This window comes from Acanthochromis polyacanthus, unplaced genomic scaffold, assembly GCF_021347895.1.
Source record: "Acanthochromis polyacanthus isolate Apoly-LR-REF ecotype Palm Island unplaced genomic scaffold, KAUST_Apoly_ChrSc contig15, whole genome shotgun sequence".
In the NCBI taxonomy this organism is placed as follows: Eukaryota; Metazoa; Chordata; class Actinopteri; family Pomacentridae; genus Acanthochromis; species Acanthochromis polyacanthus.
Window position 1 is genome coordinate 17,457 of NW_026131301.1, and position 19,891 is coordinate 37,347.

General features: G+C 38.1%; 1 protein-coding gene across 1 annotated transcript; it reads left to right on the top strand.

Annotated features, from left to right (window-relative positions):
• The first annotated feature begins 257 nt into the window (after positions 1–257).
• On the top strand, positions 258–12,608 carry LOC127532764 (homeodomain-interacting protein kinase 2-like). Its single transcript, XM_051944792.1, has 12 exons — positions 258–466; positions 2,414–2,908; positions 3,050–3,173; positions 3,261–3,368; positions 3,546–3,694; positions 3,804–4,305; positions 6,721–6,793; positions 9,333–9,523; positions 11,456–11,641; positions 11,733–11,950; positions 12,092–12,215; positions 12,303–12,608. The coding sequence occupies exons 2-12, from the start codon at positions 2,793–2,795 to the stop codon at positions 12,441–12,443; spliced, it is 1,932 nt and encodes a 643-aa protein (XP_051800752.1). The 5' UTR covers positions 258–466; positions 2,414–2,792; the 3' UTR covers positions 12,444–12,608.
• Positions 12,609–19,891: the final 7,283 nt, after the last annotated feature.

Sequence of the window (19,891 nt, forward strand, 5' to 3'; positions counted from 1 at the left end):
AAAACCAACAGAAAAACTCCAGCTGAGGATCAAGTCAGTCATGCTGCATTCAGTTTTTAAACAAAACAAAGTTGAAATAAATACCGATAAAGTGTCAATGATGCACTTTGAATCTAATGTTGTTTTAACTCATCACTGTTATATCTGTGATTTTCTGACATACGCTCCTCATTTAAATGGTCTAGAAATCATCAGTATTAGTTGTGTGTTTGTCCCTGATGTGTTGACTGAATGCACTGATTGAACATGGTTTTCTCTCCATGTTTGTGGATCAGGATCTGACAACTCTGACTTCCATCCCATGGACCTGCTGTCTGGCGGCATCACTGAGTACCGGTTTGGAAGCTTCAAGTATCGGGGCGTCTTTTGTGACGTGGCTCAGTGCACACGGCTGGATACCGAACACCCGGTATTGGTCAAGATCTTGAAGAAGACGGCCACAGACTCCCAGCAGCCCAACAGAGAGGTAGAGCCTCAGTCTTAGTCTCACACGTTTCTTTTTTTTCTCATTTTTATTTTTAACGTTTTTGAGCTGAACATGTATGGGAGGATTACCTTTACAAAAATATGGTTAGCACACACTTACATATTATTTCCACACCTTTACATATTGTTATTTTACTGAAAATCCGACCTTATGGGCTTCACATAGTCAGTCCACTTTGACCAGATAGTGTAAAACTTGTCCCTTTGAGTCCTGAGGGTAAAAGAAAGCTTTTCCATGGTATAGATTTCTTGAATAGTGCTAATCCAGTCTTCAACTGTCCACGGGTCCGGCTGCCAATAGTATCCAGAGCAACCTTTGATCCTTCTTTCTCCAATCTATTACATTCACATTGCCCAAAGACACACCACAACCCTGATGTCTCTTTTGAATAGGTGCAGTAAAAAACCTGGTTAGGTTCTTCCAAAAAAAACTCTCGCCAAGTGTTAGAACCCGTAGTGACCCATCGCAATCTACAGAAGTTCACCCAGCTTTCACTTGAAATTTCCATATTTCCTTCCATTTCCCATCTTCTCTTAATGTATTCCGTATTGGCCTGTTTACCTTGTTGAATGGCTTTATATACTTTAGATATTATTTTCTTTTGAGGAAATGTTTTAATTAATGTTAGAAAAGTCTGCAAGAACCCCAAGTTACTTTCATCCCATGATGTTTTTATATTCTGATCAAAAATAATGTCTAACCTGTAAGTATCGATAGAAATCATCCTGGCCGAATCCACATTTTTTTTGTAGAAATTCAAAACTCATAACGCCCCTTTGTGGATAAAAGAATAACAGCTAGTAAGTCTCTTTGAGATCCAACTTTGAAATCTTTTATCAAAGGCATTTGGCTTGAAGTCAGAGTCGTACGCACACCACCTGAGGATTCGGGAGAGATTTTCCAACTTACAAATTTGCATAACTCTATTCCACGAATTCAAGAGAGATTCATACATAGGGTCATTTGTAGAGCTGCTATTAGTTTGCAGTTTTTTGTCAGCTAATAATGCCATAATTGGTATGTCCTTTGTAACAGTTTCTTAAACATCTTTCCACCCTACCGAATAAGTGGGTGAACATAATCCGATTAAAGGTCTCATTTGTGCAGCATAATAATATTCCAGAAGGCAGGGAAGGCCTATCCCCCCTTTCTCTTTTGTTAAATGCATTGTCTGATATTTTATCCTTGCTCTTTTATTTGGCCAAATATATTTTGTCAGTAGTTTGTCCCACTCATCAACATGTTTTTGGACTATCTGAATTGGGAGACATTGAAAAAGGTAAAGGAAACGAGGGAGGATACTCATTCTGATTGAGTCCACCCAAGAATGTAGACCCAAAAAAGGGACATTATTCCATCTTTGTAAATCTGATCTTATTTTTGAAATTAGAGGCCCGTAATTGGCCTGAAACATTTCAGATGGATCCTTTGTCAGGACAGTTACCAAATATTTAATGCTATGGGCATTTCATTTCCATTTGTGTGCACTTTTAATGTGTGTAGGTGGATTGTAATTAAGCTTTAACACCTGAGTTTTGGTAATATTGAACTTATAGCCTGAAAAAGAGCCATATTCATCCAGCATTTTCATTCATTTGGGAAGCGACTGAGTGGGGTCCGTCAGGAATATTAATATGTCATCAGCAAACAGAGCTAATCTTTGCTCCCCTGATTTTAAAGTAACACCTTTAATTTCTGTACTCTGCCTCATCCATTGAGCTAAGGGCTCAATAAATAAAGAAAAAAGTATAGCTGATGCTCCACAGCCTTGGCAGGTTCCTCTTTCTAAAGAAATTGATTTGGATAGCCAAATGCAGCCAATACTTTATATCAAAATTCCCACAGTCTCACACATTTCATCAGGTCGTTAACATGAACTGTCTCTCAGATGATTCATCCGTCTGATGTCTTCTGTTTCCTCTCTAGCTGGACGTTCTGAAGAGGATCCGAGGACTTGACCCCCTCCACATTGTCAGGTTCCTTGATGACTTTGACTGCAAAGGGCAAACTTGTCTAGTTTTTGAAACGCTGGACAAGAGCCTTCACAAGCTGTTGAGGGAGAGACGTGGAGAACCTCTGTCACTTGGGGAAATCAGACCCATTACACAGCAGGTACGTGGATTTGATGATTCCATCACCAAACAATGTCTACTGATTTACAGAACATATCAAGCCAACATATAACCAACATCTGAACAACCAGATTCAATCTTTGTTTCTTCTTCTGGTCCTGCAGCTGCTCTCAGCTCTCTGCACTCTGAAGACTGCTGGCATCGTTCACAGAAACATCAACCCACATACTGTGATGTTGATGAAACAGGAAGACCAGCAGAACTTCACAGTGAAACTTACTAGTTTCAACTCAGCCATCCCAGTTGGTGAAGTGAAGAGCAGCTCCGTCAAGCAGCTTGTTGGATACAGGTAGGTTGGAAGATCTGTCTTCCAGCATCATGTACTGCTGCTCTTCTTTGACTCATCTGATCTGATGTCACCAAAAATCATGAACATGTAAAACTGAGCAGGAAGTCACTGCAATCACTGACTGTTGTCTTCCTTCTTCAGGTGTCCTGATGTTCTTGTGGGTCTACCCATCTCTGAGGCAGTGGATATGTGGTCAGTGGGTGCTGTTCTGTCCACCTTGTTCCTCGGCAGCCCGCTGTTCCCTCAGAGGTGTCAGTATCACCTGGTATGTCCTCCACTGTTCTAGGATGTTGGAAGTCAAATAGATGCAGGAGTGCCTTTTATGCTGATGTAGCTGATATTCTCTGTTTAGATGAAGATTTTGGTGGAGACTCTGGCTAACCCAGAGAATGAGCTTCTGAGTGAAGGCCCCAACAACCAGCTCTACTTCAAGTCCACGGAGCACACATGGACACTGAAGGTATGGAAGCCTGTCCTGCACAGAGTTCTTTGACATTTAGCCAAAACCAATGAAGTTGTTTTTCTGCTTTTAACATATCAAATACATTCTCTTGTTGATTGTCTGAACATGGAAATGCTGATTTCTAACATGTGTGCTGTTTTGAACAAGCATTAAATCTTTTTTTTCCAAATGCAGCTGGATCCAGATGTGGACAGTTATGAGATCAAACTGTTCGCAAGCCTCCTAAAGAAGATGCTGCATCTGAATCCAGAGAGCCGAATTTCACCAAGTGAGGCTCTGCAACACCCGTTTCTGTTCTACAGCAAGGAGGACAACAGCTCTCAGTAAGTGACGGCTGGATGGAAGCTGGATGCTTTTTTTGATGGAATGTTCCACTAGTTGATGGATTAGTTGAATATTTTATTCATTTCTTTGTTGTGGTTCTTCTTTCAGTGACATGGTCTCAGCTCCCTCCGAGGCTGCGGCCTCCTCTTCGGGTGACACCGTTTCACCTCCTGATGAGGGTTCAGAGAGCTCTGCCTCAGATGAAGCTGCTTTTTTGGCCGACGCTGCCACCTCCTCTACGGGTGACACTGTTTCAGCTCCGAGTGAGCCTTCAGAGAGCTCTACTTCAGATGCAGCTGCTGTCGTGGCCGACGCTGCCGCCTCCTCTTCGGGTGACACCGTTTCACCTCCTGATGAGCCTTCAGAGAGCTCTGCCATACTGGACACAGAGACAACTTGTGCAGAAGAACATCCAGCAGAGTCTCCAGAAGCAGATCTTAATGAGTCTGCGGTCTCCTCTGCTTCACCCATCACCGTTCAGACTGACCTGAATGACGCTGTTTCAGCTGATCAAGGTCCAGCAGAAACTCCCACTACTGCTGAACTGAATGGTGAAGTGGTGGCTGAAGCTCCTGACACCAGAAAGGCTCCGAGGAGGCCTCTGAAAAGAGTCAGGAGATTTTTTGGCAGAGTCTTCAGATCTCTGTGCAGTTGTTGCTCTGTACAAGTTACAGAGTAACTCACTTTTATTGTTTATTATTTCATTTATTTCTTCAATTTTTTTCAGCTTATTGTTTTCTGTTTCTGTTTATTTCATGTTTATTTTTCCATTTAGTCTTTATTATTTCTTTTATTGTTAACCATTTTGTTTATTGTTTTCTGTTTCATTTCTTTTTCATTATTTCATTTCTTGTTTGTTATTTCATTTATTGTTTTCTGTTTCATTTATTCTTCATTCTTTCATTTTTTGTTTGTTATTTCATTCATTTTTTACTATTTCATTTTCCTTTCATTTATTCATTTACTTCCTTGCAAAATAAACAGAAACAGCAGCTGAATGAAATGTCCTCAGTGGTCTGACTGTCAGCTGGAAAAGCAGTGAGACTTTCAGCAGGGATCACAGCTGTAGAAGGAGCAGCAGTGGTATGAACCACAGAAATGGCAGTGGAGTTGTAGTTTCAGCAGCAGTTTAAGAAAACAGATTGTATTTAGAATTTTGTTTAAAGAAGCTTGATTCCTTCATCTTTGACACCAGGTTATGAATATCTTCAAATTAATGAGAGAAAAAGTCAAATATATTCAACTTAGTAACCTTTAATGGAATAAATAATGACTGAACTCTGTTTTTATAAGACATGGTTCCACTTATCAGCCTTCAGCCCTCAATAACTTGAAATCCTGAATCTAAGTTGAAGTTTAAAACTCAATAATGAAAACAAATACATGTAACTTCGTATACCCTCACACAACCACACTGCTGTGCTTGTTTTGACTGACAGAAAACGACTTTATGTGAAACTTTGCATCATGAAATACTACAGACACTTTACAACTTCACAAACTATCAACAGACAAGTGCCTTGAAAATAAATCTTAGTAAAACGGAAAATAAATAACTGTTTAATAATTAAATCAGTTCAAAGGACTAAATGAAAAAGAAAACCCATCTTCACATTGGTAGCCCTGGTAAAAAAGAAAATATTTTGTGTTGACTGGTTTTTTTTGCAGAAATGTTAATTGCCTCATCACAATAATCTTAATATTACATCCACTCTTACTTGTTTTAATGACTACATAAATTATTCTGCTCATGATTTTCATTTCATCTCATGTTCAAGCACTTTACACAAGATGTTGAAGTGTAAACTAAGTAACAAATCAAAGCCAGAGTCTATGACTTGACTGTGTTCAGATCTAAAAAAAAAAAAAAAAAAAATCACCAACAGAAGTCAGCATTCGGATGGCAGAAGGATTTATTTATCAAGAAAAAATCCAGGAGTAATTCTTAGTAGCGATAACACCCCAAGAAGAACTGAAGATACTGAGCTGAGCTGAGCCTTGGTCATTATTCCACGCCTATAGGGCGTATGACAGGAGTGGCAGTTTTGACACCATTATGCTTTTCTAAATCTATTGGTCAGATCATGACGTCAGGTTATCATATTTCACCCCTGGATCTCATTTTGCAGAAAACATTAGGTTATCATTAGGTCATCTGTTCCAGAGAACATGCCAGGACATGTTTAGATTTTTTGCTCCACGTCTTACCCTTATTATTTTGTGATATATTTCATGCATATTATTGTAGTAAATGTCAAAGGTTATATTATCTGAAGTTTACACCGATATGTTTTGAGTACATATGTTTTACTTCTGGTCTTTAGTCTAATAGCATTTGCCATAATTATATCATCTGTTATTGTAGCGCATTGTACCCAGAAATATTACACTACAATGTCTCCTCCTAATGTGACCTTAATGGAGTCCTAAACAAGTCCTAAAAGTAAAAAATAGAAACCAATTATAAAGAGAAGCCAATTATAAAAAAATAAAACACCTTGGTCATTTATTTATTGAGGAAAATTACCCTTTATTACATATCCATGAGGGAAAAAGTATGTGAATCTTTGCGTTAGTATCAGGTGTATTATTAGTTCCTCTTGTGATTCAACCCTTAAACAAGAGCTGTGTGTTTACTATAGCATTGTTACTGATTACTGATTCTGGTTTGGAACCAGATGGATAAATATGTTTTCATTCATATTTTTCAGTTATAATTTATATATTTTTTTAAAGATTAGATCTCTTTTTCACGGAAAAAGGTTAATAATCCAACCGGTTCTTGTAAATACATGAATGAATGTTCATTTCCACTGTTAGCAGTTTTAGCAATTTAGGCTAAAACGGACCGAGATTTGTCCATTATGTGGAGAAGGAGATGGCATTATGCTCCAAACCCCTCTTTTATGTGAACGAGCACAAGACAGAAAGCTGAATGCTATATAAATACATTTATTTATTTTTTAAAATTGCACGTTTTTAGAACCATACATAAAATACGAACAACTTCCTGTCTCCCATGGAGGTGACGTATTTCCTGTCACCCATGGAGGTCACGTGTTTCCTGTCAGCCTTGGAGATTGGAGGTCTGCATCCAGGTACTCTTGGCTTTTTGGCCAAAAACTGCTGCATCCCGGCTGCCTTTTCTGGTCCTTGTAGTCATTTCTGAGCTTTTTAGTTTGTTGAGGAGTTAGTCAGGCTCCGTTCATACAGCTGTAGCCATCTCCCACTGGATTGTTTCGAACACTGGTGTGGTCCAAGAGGCTCCCTCTAACTTCCACTGAATTTCAAATGAAGACCACAGTTCCAGGAAGCTTTGGGTCTCCTCCTCAGACCGTTGCTGCTTGGATTTTGCTTCTATATTTACCGGTTTTTAAAACACAAACACTCAACATTACTGCTACTCGCTTGGCTGTTTAAAAACGGCACGGTCCCCTTTCCTCAAAACCAAGAAGCGCGTTCTCGCGCTATAAGCCCCGTCCCCCCTAGCTCCCGCCCCTCACGCGAAAACACTGCCAGTAAGATTGAAACTTGAAACAAGAAAACTGTAACTGAAAATCAGAAAGTTGAAACTGAAAACCTGTGAAACGTGAAAAAATAAATAGATTGTAATAAAAAATCTAAAGATTGGCATTGTAAAACACATCATAGTACAAAAAATATCCTAAAAATGATTGAGTTTTTTCAATGTTTGTATTTTCGCTTTCAATTCAACATTTTTCAATGCCAAAATTTACTGTCAGCATTATGGCTCCATAGAACTCGACGTTTAATTTTTGGAAACATCTGATCATAAAAAGTTGCTTTAACAAAGTCAAAAAGACAATATTGGAATAAGAACTTAATATAAACTATGTTTTAAGTTGAATTTTTGCTTTCCTTGGTAATCCGCAGAGGGAAATGTAGTTGTTACAGCAGCACTGATCATCAATAAAAGGGTAAGCAATAAGACAACACAGAATATTTGGGAACAAAGTGAAGATAAAATTTTAAAAAAGATACAATGAAATGAAATAAAATTAAAACATATTTAATATAATATAGAAAAAATCCACAGAATATGACTGACAAAATGTGCAAATGAGAATGTACTTGGATGTGCAGGTGACGATGAAGGTGCAGATGAGTTTAGAGAGATAATGAAGGATGTTTAGAATGTAAAGCAGTGGTTTAAACTCATTTTAGTTCAGGGGTCACATTCTGCCCAATTTGATCTCCAGTGGGCTGGACCAGTAAAATCACAGCATAATAATCTATAAATAACCACAACTCCAAATGTTCCCTTTGTTTTAGTGCAAAAAAGAACATTCTGAAAATGTTCACATTTAAGGAATTTTCTTTTGACCAAACATTATGAACAACCTGGAATTTCTGAAGAAAAATAAGTTCAATTTCAGCAATATTATGCCTCAGTTTATCATTTACACATTGCAAATTACAGATCAAAGTGTTTCTACAAAGACACAAAAAATTCAGTCACAGGTATTTGGAACTGAATGATACAGTATTTTACTTTTTGATCAAAATGACAAAAGTCAGACAAAAAAGACAAAAAACAATGAAAACAAAAAAGATGACAAAAATGATACACAAAGTGAAAAAAGCGAGAGACAAAATGACAAAAAAAAAGACAAATGACACGAAACTAGTTGTTGCTAGTTGTTTTCATTTAAAATTGTCTCACCTGCTGCCCTGCTGCAGGAAACGCCAAATAAGGACATGAGAGGAGAGAGCACTATCTCGGCCTGGCTGCAGCCAGCCTGACATTGTTTTGATTTAAAATTGTTTTTTTTTGCTGTAACTGTTCTAACTGAATGGAATGAAGCTAACAAGTTTAACAGCGTCAGTCAGAAATCATTTCACTTTCATCTGATCACACCAGAGGCAACAACACCGTTGTTCATCTGCTGATCGAATACGTTGATTTCAACCACTTTGGCATTTAAATATGTCTGTTTCAACCAACCAAAGCGAACATCTGCAGTTGTCAGGATCCTCGAGTCAACCAGGTAAGAGACACTAAAACACCAACATGATCTCATATTTCACACACTTTGAAAAGACCTGGATTCATCTGTACATGTTGAAATATGTTGAAATATGTGCTCATAAGTGGTCTGCAGTGACTGTTTTGTGATGAAAATAACATGAACTTGTTGTTGCTGAAGTTGAGAATGAGTTTGTGTGCAGCAGGTGTTTGTACAGTAAAATGTAACCTAGAAAGGAGCAGTCTGTGAACTGTGATCCGGATTAAAATGTCTCTCTTTTTTTTTTTTACAAAAATCTGCACAAATTACAAACTGATTTACACAAATAAACATCAGTAAATCTGAAGATCAGGCCGAAGACAAAATCAAAGTAGAAAACAAACAGAAAAACTCCAGCTGAGGATCAAGTCAGTCATGCTGCATTCAGTTTTTAAACAAAACAAAGTTGAAATAAATACCGATAAAGTGTCAATGATGCACTTTGAATCTAATGTTGTTTGAGCTCATCACTGTTATATCTGTGATTTTCTGACATACGCTCCTCATTTAAATGGTCTAGAAATCATCAGTATTAGTTGTGTGTTTGTCCCTGATGTGTTGACTGAATGCACTGATTGAACACGGTTTTCTCTCCATGTTTGTGGATCAGGATCTGACAACTCTGACTTCCATCCCATGGACCTGCTGTCTGGCGGCATCACTGAGTACCGGTTTGGAAGCTTCAAGTATCGGGGCGTCTTTTGTGACGTGGCTCAGTGCACACGGCTGGATACCGAACACCCGGTATTGGTCAAGATCTTGAAGAAGACGGCCACAGACTCCCAGCAGCCCAACAGAGAGGTAGAGCCTCAGTCTTAGTCTCACACGTTTCTTTTTTTTCTCATTTTTATTTTTAACGTTTTTGAGCTGAACATGTATGGGAGGATTACCTTTACAAAAACATGGTTAGCACACACTTACATATTATTTCCACACCTTTACATATTGTTACTTTACTGAAAATCCGACCTTATGGGCTTCACATAGTCAGTCCACTTTGACCAGATAGTGTAAAACTTGTCCCTTTGAGTCCTGAGGGTAAAAGAAAGATTTTCCATGGTATAGATTTCTTGAATTGTGCTAATCCAGTCTTCAACTGTCCACGGGTCCGGCTGCCAATAGTATCCAGAGCAACCTTTGATCCTTCTTTCTCCAATCTATTACATTCACATTGCCCAAAGACACACCACAACCCTGATGTCTCTTTTGAATAGGTGTAGTCAAAAACCTGGTTAGGTTCTTCCAAAAAAAACTCTCGCCAAGTGACCCATTGCAATCTACAGAAGTTCACCCAGCTTTCACTTGAAATTTCCATATTTCCTTCCATTTCCCATCTTCTCTTAATGTATTCCGTATTGGCCTGTTTACCTTGTTGAATGGCTTTATATACTTTAGATATTATTTTCTTTTGAGGAAATGTTTTAATTAATGTTAGAAAAGTCTGCAAGAACCCCAAGTTACTTTCATCCCATGATGTTTTTATGTTCTGATCAAAAATAATGTCTAACCTGTAAGTATCGATAGAAATCATCCTGGCCGAATCCAAATTTGTTTTGTAGAAATTCAAAACTCATAACGCCCCTTTGTGGATAAAAGAATAACAGCTAGTAAGTCTCTTTGAGATCCAACTTTGAAATCTTTTATCAAAGGCATTTGGCTTGAAGTCAGAGTCGTACGCACACCACCTGAGGATTCGGGAGAGATTTTCCAACTTACAAATTTGCATAACTCTATTCCACGAATTCAAGAGAGATTCATACATAGGGTCATTTGTAGAGCTGCTATTAGTTTGCAGTTTTTTGTCAGCTAATAATGCCATAATTGGTATGTCCTTTGTAACAGTTTCTTAAACATCTTTCCACCCGACCGAATAAGTGGGTGAACATAATCCGATTAAAGGTCTCATTTGTGCAGCATAATAATATTCCAGAAGGCAGGGAAGGCCTATCCCCCCTTTCTCTTTTGTTAATTGCATTGTCTGATATTTTATCCTTGCTCTTTTATTTGGCCAAATATATTTTGTCAGTAGTTTGTCCCACTCATCAAAATGTTTTTGGACTATCTGAATTGGGAGACATTGAAAAAGGTAAAGGAAACGAGGGAGGATACTCATTCTGATTGAGTCCACCCAAGAATGTAGAGCCAAAAAAGGGACATTATTCCATCTTTGTAAATCTGATCTTATTTTTGAAATTAGAGGCCCGTAATTGGCCTGAAACATTTCAGATGGATCCTTTGTCAGGACAGTTACCAAATATTTAATGCTATGGGCATTTCATTTCCATTTGTGTGCACTTTTAATGTGTGTAGGTGGATTGTAATTAAGCTTTAATTCCTGAGTTTTGGTAATATTGAACTTATAGCCTGAAAAAGAGCCATATTCATCCAGCATTTTCATTCATTTGGGAAGCGACTGAGTGGGGTCCGTCAGGAATATTAATATGTCATCAGCAAACAGAGCTAATCTTTGCTCCCCTGATTTTAAAGTAACACCTTTAATTTCTGTACTCTGCCTCATCCATTGAGCTAAGGGCTCAATAAATAAAGAAAAAAGTAAAGCTGATGCTCCACAGCCTTGGCAGGTTCCTCTTTCTAAAGAAATTGATTTGGATAGCCAAATGCAGCCAATACTTTATATCAAAATTCCCACAGTCTCACACATTTCATCAGGTCGTTAACATGAACTGTCTCTCAGATGATTCATCCGTCTGATGTCTTCTGTTTCCTCTCTAGCTGGACGTTCTGAAGAGGATCCGAGGACTTGACCCCCTCCACATTGTCAGGTTCCTTGATGACTTTGACTGCAAAGGGCAAACTTGTCTAGTTTTTGAAACGCTGGACAAGAGCCTTCACAAGCTGTTGAGGGAGAGACGTGGAGAACCTCTGTCACTTGGAGAAATCAGACCCATTACACAGCAGGTACGTGGATTTGATGATTCCATCACCAAACAATGTCTACTGATTTACAGAACATATCAAGCCAACATATAACCAACATCTGAACAACCAGATTCAATCTTTGTTTCTTCTTCTGGTCCTGCAGCTGCTCTCAGCTCTCTGCACTCTGAAGACTGCTGGCATCGTTCACAGAAACATCAACCCACATACTGTGATGTTGATGAAACAGGAAGACCAGCAGAACTTCACAGTGAAACTTACTAGTTTCAACTCAGCCATCCCAGTTGGTGAAGTGAAGAGCAGCTCCGTCAAGCAGCTTGTTGGATACAGGTAGGTTGGAAGATCTGTCTTCCAGCATCATGTACTGCTGCTCTTCTTTGACTCATCTGATCTGATGTCACCAAAAATCATGAACATGTAAAACTGAGCAGGAAGTCACTGCAATCACTGACTGTTGTCTTCCTTCTTCAGGTGTCCTGATGTTCTTGTGGGTCTACCCATCTCTGAGGCAGTGGATATGTGGTCAGTGGGTGCTGTTCTGTCCACCTTGTTCCTCGGCAGCCCGCTGTTCCCTCAGAGGTGTCAGTATCACCTGGTATGTCCTCCACTGTTCTAGGATGTTGGAAGTCAAATAGATGCAGGAGTGCCTTTTATGCTGATGTAGCTGATATTCTCTGTTTAGATGAAGATTTTGGTGGAGACTCTGGCTAACCCAGAGAATGAGCTTCTGAGTGAAGGCCCCAACAACCAGCTCTACTTCAAGTCCACGGAGCACACATGGACACTGAAGGTATGGAAGCCTGTCCTGCACAGAGTTCTTTGACATTTAGCCAAAACCAATGAAGTTGTTTTTCTGCTTTTAACATATCAAATACATTCTCTTGTTGATTGTCTGAACATGGAAATGCTGATTTCTAACATGTGTGCTGTTTTGAACAACCATTAAATCTTTTTTTTCCAAATGCAGCTGGATCCAGATGTGGACAGTTATGAGACCAAACTGTTCGCAAGCCTCCTAAAGAAGATGCTGCATCTGAATCCAGAGAGCCGAATTTCACCAAGTGAGGCTCTGCAACACCCGTTTCTGTTCTACAGCAAGGAGGACAACAGCTCTCAGTAAGTGACGGCTGGATGGAAGCTGGATGCTTTATTTGATGGAATGTTCCACTAGTTGATGGATTAGTTGAATATTTTATTCATTTCTTTGTTGTGGTTCTTCTTTCAGTGACATGGTCTCAGCTCCCTCCGAGGCTGCGGCCTCCTCTTCGGGTGACACCGTTTCACCTCCTGATGAGGGTTCAGAGAGCTCTGAATCAGATGAAGCTGCTTTTTTGGCCGACGCTGCCACCTCCTCTCCGGGTGACACTGTTTCAGCTCCTAGTGAGCCTTCAGAGAGCTCTACTTCAGATGCAGCTGCTGTCGTGGCCGACGCTGCCGCCTCCTCTTCGGGTGACACCTTTTCACCTCCTGATGAGCCTTCAGAGAGCTCTGCCATACTGGACACAGAGACAACTTGTGCAGAAGAACATCCAGCAGAGTCTCCAGAAGCAGATCTTAATGAGTCTGCGGTCTCCTCTGCTTCACCCATCACCGTTCAGACTGACCTGAATGACGCTGTTTCAGCTGATCAAGGTCCAGCAGAAACTCCCACTACTGCTGAACTGAATGGTGAAGTGGTGGCTGAAGCTCCTGACACCAGAAAGGCTCCGAGGAGGCCTCTGAAAAGAGTCAGGAGATTTTTTGGCAGAGTCTTCAGATCTCTGTGCAGTTGTTGCTCTGTACAAGTTACGGAGTAACTCACTTTTATTGTTTATTATTTCATTTATTTCTTTAATTTTTTTCAGCTTATTGTTTTCTGTTTCTGTTTATTTCATGTTTATTTTTCCATTTAGTCTTTATTATTTCTTTTATTGTTAACCATTTTGTTTATTGTTTTCTGTTTCATTTCTTTGTCATTATTTCATTTCTTGTTTGTTATTTCATTTATTGTTTTCTGTTTCATTTATTCTTCATTCTTTCATTTTTTGTTTGCTATTTCATTATTTTTTTACTATTTCATTTTCCTTTCATTTATTCATTTACTTCCTTGCAAAATAAACAGAAACAGCAGCTGAATGAAATGTCCTCAGTGGTCTGACTGTCAGCTGGAAAAGCAGTGAGACTTTCAGCAGGGATCACAGCTGTAGAAGGAGCAGCAGTGGTATGAACCACAGAAATGGCAGTGGAGTTGTAGTTTCAGCAGCAGTTTAAGAAAACAGATTGTATTTAGAATTTTGTTTAAAGAAGCTTGATTCATTCATCTTTGTCACCAGGTTATGAATATCTTCAAATTAATGAGAGAAAAAGTCAAATATATTCAACTTAGTAACCTTTAATGGAATAAATAATGACTGAACTCTGTTTTTATAAGACATGGTTCCACTTATCAGCCTTCAGCCCTCAATAACTTGAAATCCTGAATCTAAGTTGAAGTTTAAAACTCAATAATGAAAGCAAATACATGTAACTTCGTATACTCTCACACAACCACACTGCTGTGCTTGTTTTGACTGACAGAAAACGACTTTATGTGAAACTTTGCATCATGAAATACTACAGACACTTTACAACTTCACAAACTATCAACAGACAAGTGCCTTGAAAATAAATCTTAGTAAAACAGAAAATAAATAACTGTTTAATAATTAAATCAGTTCAAACGACTAAATGAAAAAGAAAACCCATCTTCACATTGGTAGCCCTGGTAAAAAAGAAAATATTTTGTGTTGACTGGTTTTTTTTGCAGAAATGTTAATTGCCTCATCACAATAATCTTAATATTACATCCACTCTTACTTGTTTTAATGACTACATAAATTATTCTGCTCATGATTTTCATTTCATCTCATGTTCAAGCACTTTACACAAGATGTTGAAGTGTAAACTAAGTAACAAATCAAAGCCAGAGTCTATGACTTGACTGTGTTCAGATCTTTAAAAAAAAAAAAAAAATCACCAACAGAAGTCAGCATTCGGATGGCAGAAGGATTTATTTATCAAGAAAAAATCCAGGAGTAATTCTTAGTAGCGATAACACCCCAAGAAGAACTGAAGATACTGAGCTGAGCTGAGCCTTGGTCATTATTCCACGCCTATAGGGCGTATGACAGGAGTGGCAGTTTTGACACCATTATGCTTTTCTAAATCTATTGGTCAGATCATGACGTCAGGTTATCATATTTCACCCCTGGATCTCATTTTACAGAAAACATTAGGTTATCATCAGGTCATCTGTTCCAGAGAACATGCCAGGACATGTTTAGATTTTTTGCTCCACATCTTACCCTTATTATTTTGTGATAGATTTCATGCATATTATTTTAGTAAATGTCAAAGGTTATATTATCTGAAGTTTACACCGATATGTTTTGAGTACATATGTTTTACTTCTGGTCTTTAGTCTAATAGCATTTGCCATAATTATATCATCTGTTATTGTAGCGCATTGTACCCAGAAATATTACACTACAATGTCTCCTCCTAATGTGACCTTAATGGAGTCCTAAACAAGTCCTAAAAGTAAAAAATAGAAACCAATTATAAAGAGAAGCCAATTATATAAAAAAAAATAAAACACCTTGGTCATTTATTTATTGAGGAAAATTACCCTTTATTACATATCCATGAGGGAAAAAGTATGTGAATCTTTGCGTTAGTATCAGGTGTATTATTAGTTCCTCTTGTGATTCAACCCTTAAACAAGAGCTGTGTGTTTACTATAGCATTGTTACTGATTACTGATTCTGGTTTGGAACCAGATGGATAAATATGTTTTCATTCATATTTTTCAGTTATAATTTATATATTTTTTAAAGATTAGATCTCTTTTTCACGGAAAAAGGTTAATAATCCAACTGGTTCTTGTAAATACATGAATGAATGTTCATTTCCACTGTTAGCAGTTTTAGCAATTTAGGCTAAAACGGACCGAGATTTGTCCATTATGTGGAGAAGGAGATGGCATTATGCTCCAAACCCCTCTTTTATGTGAACGAGCACAAGACAGAAAGCTGAATGCTATATAAATACATTTATTTATTTTTTAAAATTGCACGTTTTTAGAACCATACATAAAATACGAACAACTTCCTGTCTCCCATGGAGGTGACGTATTTCCTGTCACCCATGGAGGTCACTTGTTTCCTGTCAGCCTTGGAGATTGGAGGTCTGCATCCAGGTACTCTTGGCTTTTTGGCCAAAAACTGCTGCATCCCGGCTGCCTTTTCTGGTCCTTGTAGTCATTTCTGAGCTTTTTAGTTTGTTGAGGAGTTAGTCAGGCTCCGTTCATACAGCTGTAACCATCTCCCACTGGATTGTTTCGAACACTGGTGTGGTCCAAGAGGCTCCCTCTAACTTCCACTGAATTTCAAATGAAGACCACAGTTCCAGGAAGCTTTGGGTCTCCTCCTCAGACCGTTGCTGCTTGGATTTTGCTTCTATATTTACCGGTTTTTAAAACACAAACACTCAACATTACTGCTACTCGCTGGGCTGTTTAAAAATGGCACGGTCCCCTTTCCTCAAAACCAAGAAGCGCGTTGTTGCGCTATAAGCCCCGTCCCCCCTAGCTCCCGTCCCTCACGCGAAAACACTGCCAGTAAGATTGAAACTTGAAACAAGAAAACTGTAACTGAAAATCAGAAAGTTGGAACTGAAAACCTGTGAAACGTGAAAAAATAAATAGATTGTAATAAAAAATCTAAAGATTGGCATTGTAAAACACATCATAGTACAAAAAATATCCTAACAAAGATTGAGTTTTTTCAATGTTTGTATTTTCGCTTTCAATTCAACATTTTTCAATGCCAAAATTTACTGTCAGCATTATGGCTCCACAGAACTCGACGTTTGATTTTTGGAAACATCTGATCATAAAAAGTTGCTTTAACAAAGTCAAAAAGACAATATTGGAATAAGAACTTAATATAAACTATGTTTTAAGTTGAATTTTTGCTTTCCTTGGTAATCCGCAGAGGGAAATGTAGTTGTTACAGCAGCACTGATCATCAATAAAAGGGTAAGCAATAAGACAACACAGAATATTTGGGAACAAAGTGAAGATAAAATTTAAAAAAAGATACAATGAAATGAAATAAAATAAAAATGTATTAAATATAATATAGAAAAATCCACAGAATATGACTGACAAAATGTGCAAATGAGAATGTACTTGGATGTGCAGGTGACGATGAAGGTGCAGATGAGTTTAGAGAGATAATGAAGGATGTTTAGAATGTAAAGCAGTGGTTTAAACTCATTTTAGTTCAGGGGTCACATTCTGCCCAATTTGATCTCCAGTGGGCTGGACCAGTAAAATCACAGCATAATAATCTATAATAACCACAACTCCAAATGTTCCCTTTGTTTTAGTGCAAAAAAGTATATTCTGAAAATGTTCACATTTAAGGAATTTTCTTTTGACCAAACATTATGAACAACCTGGAATTTCTGAAGAAAAATAAGTTCAATTTCAGCAATATTATGCCTCAGTTTATCATTTACACATTGCAAATTACAGATCAAAGTGTTTCTACAAAGACACAAAAAATTCAGTCACAGGTATTTGGAACTGAATGATACAGTATTTTACTTTTTGATCAAAATGACAAAAGTCAGACAAAAAAGACAAAAAACAATTAAACAAAAAGATGACAAAAATGATACACAAAGCGAAAAAAGCGAGAGACAAAATGACAAAAAAAGACAAATGACACGAAACTAGTTGTTACTAGTTGTTTTCATTTAAAATTGTTTCACCTGCTGCCCTGCTGCAGGAAACGCCAAATAAGGACATGAGAGGAGAGAGCACTATCTCGGCCTGGCTGCAGCCAGCCTGACATTGTTTTGATTTAAAATTGTTTTTTTTTGCTGTAACTGTTCTAACTGAATGGAATGAAGCTAACAAGTTTAACAGCCTCAGTCAGAAATCATTTCACTTTCATCTGATCACACCAGAGGCAACAACACCGTTGTTCATCTGCTGATCGACTACGTTGATTTCAACCACTTTGGCATTTAAATATGTCTGGTTCAACCAACCAAAGCGAACATCTGCAGTTGTCAGGATCCTCAAGTCAACCAGGTAAGAGACACTAAAACACCAACATGATCTCATATTTCACACACTTTGAAAAGACCTGGATTCATCTGTACATGTTGAAATATGTTGAAATATGTGCTCATAAGTGGTCTGCAGTGACTGTTTTGTGACGAAAATAACATGAACTTGTTGTTGCTGAAGTTGAGAATGAGTTTGTGTGCAGCAGGTGTTTGTACAGTAAAATGTAACCTAGAAAGGAGCAGTCTGTGAACTGTGATCCGGATTAAAATGTCTCTCTTTTTTTTTTAACAAAAATCTGCACAAATTACAAACTGATTTACACAAATAAACATCAGTAAATCTGAAGATCAGGCCGAAGACAAAATCAAAGCAGAAAACAAACAGAAAAACTCCAGCTGAGGATCAAGTCAGTCATGCTGCATTCAGTTTTAAAACAAAACAAAGTTGAAATAAATACCGATAAAGTGTCAATGATGCACTTTGAATCTAATGTTGTTTTAACTCATCACTGTTATATCTGTGATTTCTGACATACACTATTCATTTAAATGGTCTAGAAATCATCAGTATTAGTTGTGTGTTTGTCCCTGATGTGTTGACTGAATGCACTGATTGAACACGTTTTTCTCTCCATGTTTGTGGATCAGGATCTGACAACTCTGACTTCCATCCCATGGACCTGCTGTCTGGCGGCATCACTGAGTACCGGTTTGGAAGCTTCAAGTATCGGGGCGTCTTTTGTGACGTGGCTCAGTGCACACGGCTGGATACCGAACACCCGGTATTGGTCAAGATCTTGAAGAAGACGGCCACAGACTCCCAGCAGCCCAACAGAGAGGTAGAGCCTCAGTCTTAGTCTCACACGTTTCTTTTTTTCCTCATTTTTATTTTTAACGTTTTTGAGTTGAACATGTATGGGAGGATTACCTTTACAAAAATATGGTTAGCACACACTTACATATTATTGCCACACCTTTACATATTGTTACTTTACTGAAAATCCGACCTTATGGGCTTCACATAGTCAGTCCACTTTGACCAGATAGTGTAAAACTTGTCCCTTTGAGTCCTGAGGGTAAAAGAAAGCTTTTCCATGGTATAGATTTCTTGAATTGTGCTAATCCAGTCTTCAACTGTCGACGGGTCGGTTTTAACCATTTCCTTGTTACGGCTTTCTTACTTGCTGCCAATAGTATCCAGAGCAACCTTTGATCTTTCTTTCTCCAATCTATTACATTCACATTGCCCAAAGACACATTTTCAAAGTTACAGAGTATTTTACTGCCAAATGCATTATTAATATGCTCACATACCTGTGTCCAATACAATGTTATCACCGAACAATACCAAAAAATATGGAAATGATTAGCCCCTGAGGACCCACAGGATGTCCAGCAGAGATCACCACAACCCTGATGTCTCTTTTGAATAGGTGTAGTAAAAACCTGGTTAGGTTCTTCCAACAAAACTCTCGCCAAGTGTTAGAACCCGTAGTGACCCATCGCAATCTACAGAAGTTCACCCAGCTTTCACTTGAAATTTCCATATTTCCTTCCATTTCCCATCTCTCTTAATGTATTCCGTATTGGCCTGTTTACCTTGTTGAATGACTTTAATATACTTTAGATATTATTTTCTTTTGAGGAAATGTTTAATTAATGTTAGAAAAGTCTGCAAGAACCCCAAGTTACTTTCATCCCATGATGTTTTTATATTCTGATCAAAATAATGTCTAACCTGTAAGTATCGATAGAAATCATCCTGGCGAATCCACATTTTTTTGTAGAAATTCAAAACTCATAACGCCCTTTGTGATAAAAGAATAACAGCTAGTAAGTCTCTTTGAGATCCAACTTTGAAATCTTTTATCAAAGGCATTTGGCTTGAAGTCAGAGTCGTACGCACACCACCTGAGGATTCGGGAGAGATTTTCCAACTTACAAATTTGCATAACTCTATTCCACAAATTCAAGAGAGATTCATACATAGGGTCATTTGTAGAGCTGCTATTAGTTTGCAGTTTTTTGTCAGCTAATAATGCCATAATTGGTATGTCCTTTGTAACAGTTTCTTAAACATCTTTCCACCCTACCGAATAAGTGGGTGAACATAATCCGATTAAAGGTCTCATTTGTGCAGCATAATAATATTCCAGAAGCAGGGAAGGCCTA

What these genes read in the sequence shown, in the direction of transcription:
- LOC127532764 (XM_051944792.1), top strand. Translation starts at nt 2,793, where the DNA reads ATGTTGATGAAACAGGAAGACCAGCAGAACTTCACAGTGAAACTTACT. An exon ending in AGCACACATGGACACTGAAG is followed by an intron (nt 3,369 to 3,545) that starts GTATGGAAGCCT and finishes TTCCAAATGCAG; the next exon opens with CTGGATCCAGATGTGGACAG. An exon ending in AAGCAGCTTGTTGGATACAG is followed by an intron (nt 11,951 to 12,091) that starts GTAGGTTGGAAG and finishes TTCCTTCTTCAG; the next exon opens with GTGTCCTGATGTTCTTGTGG.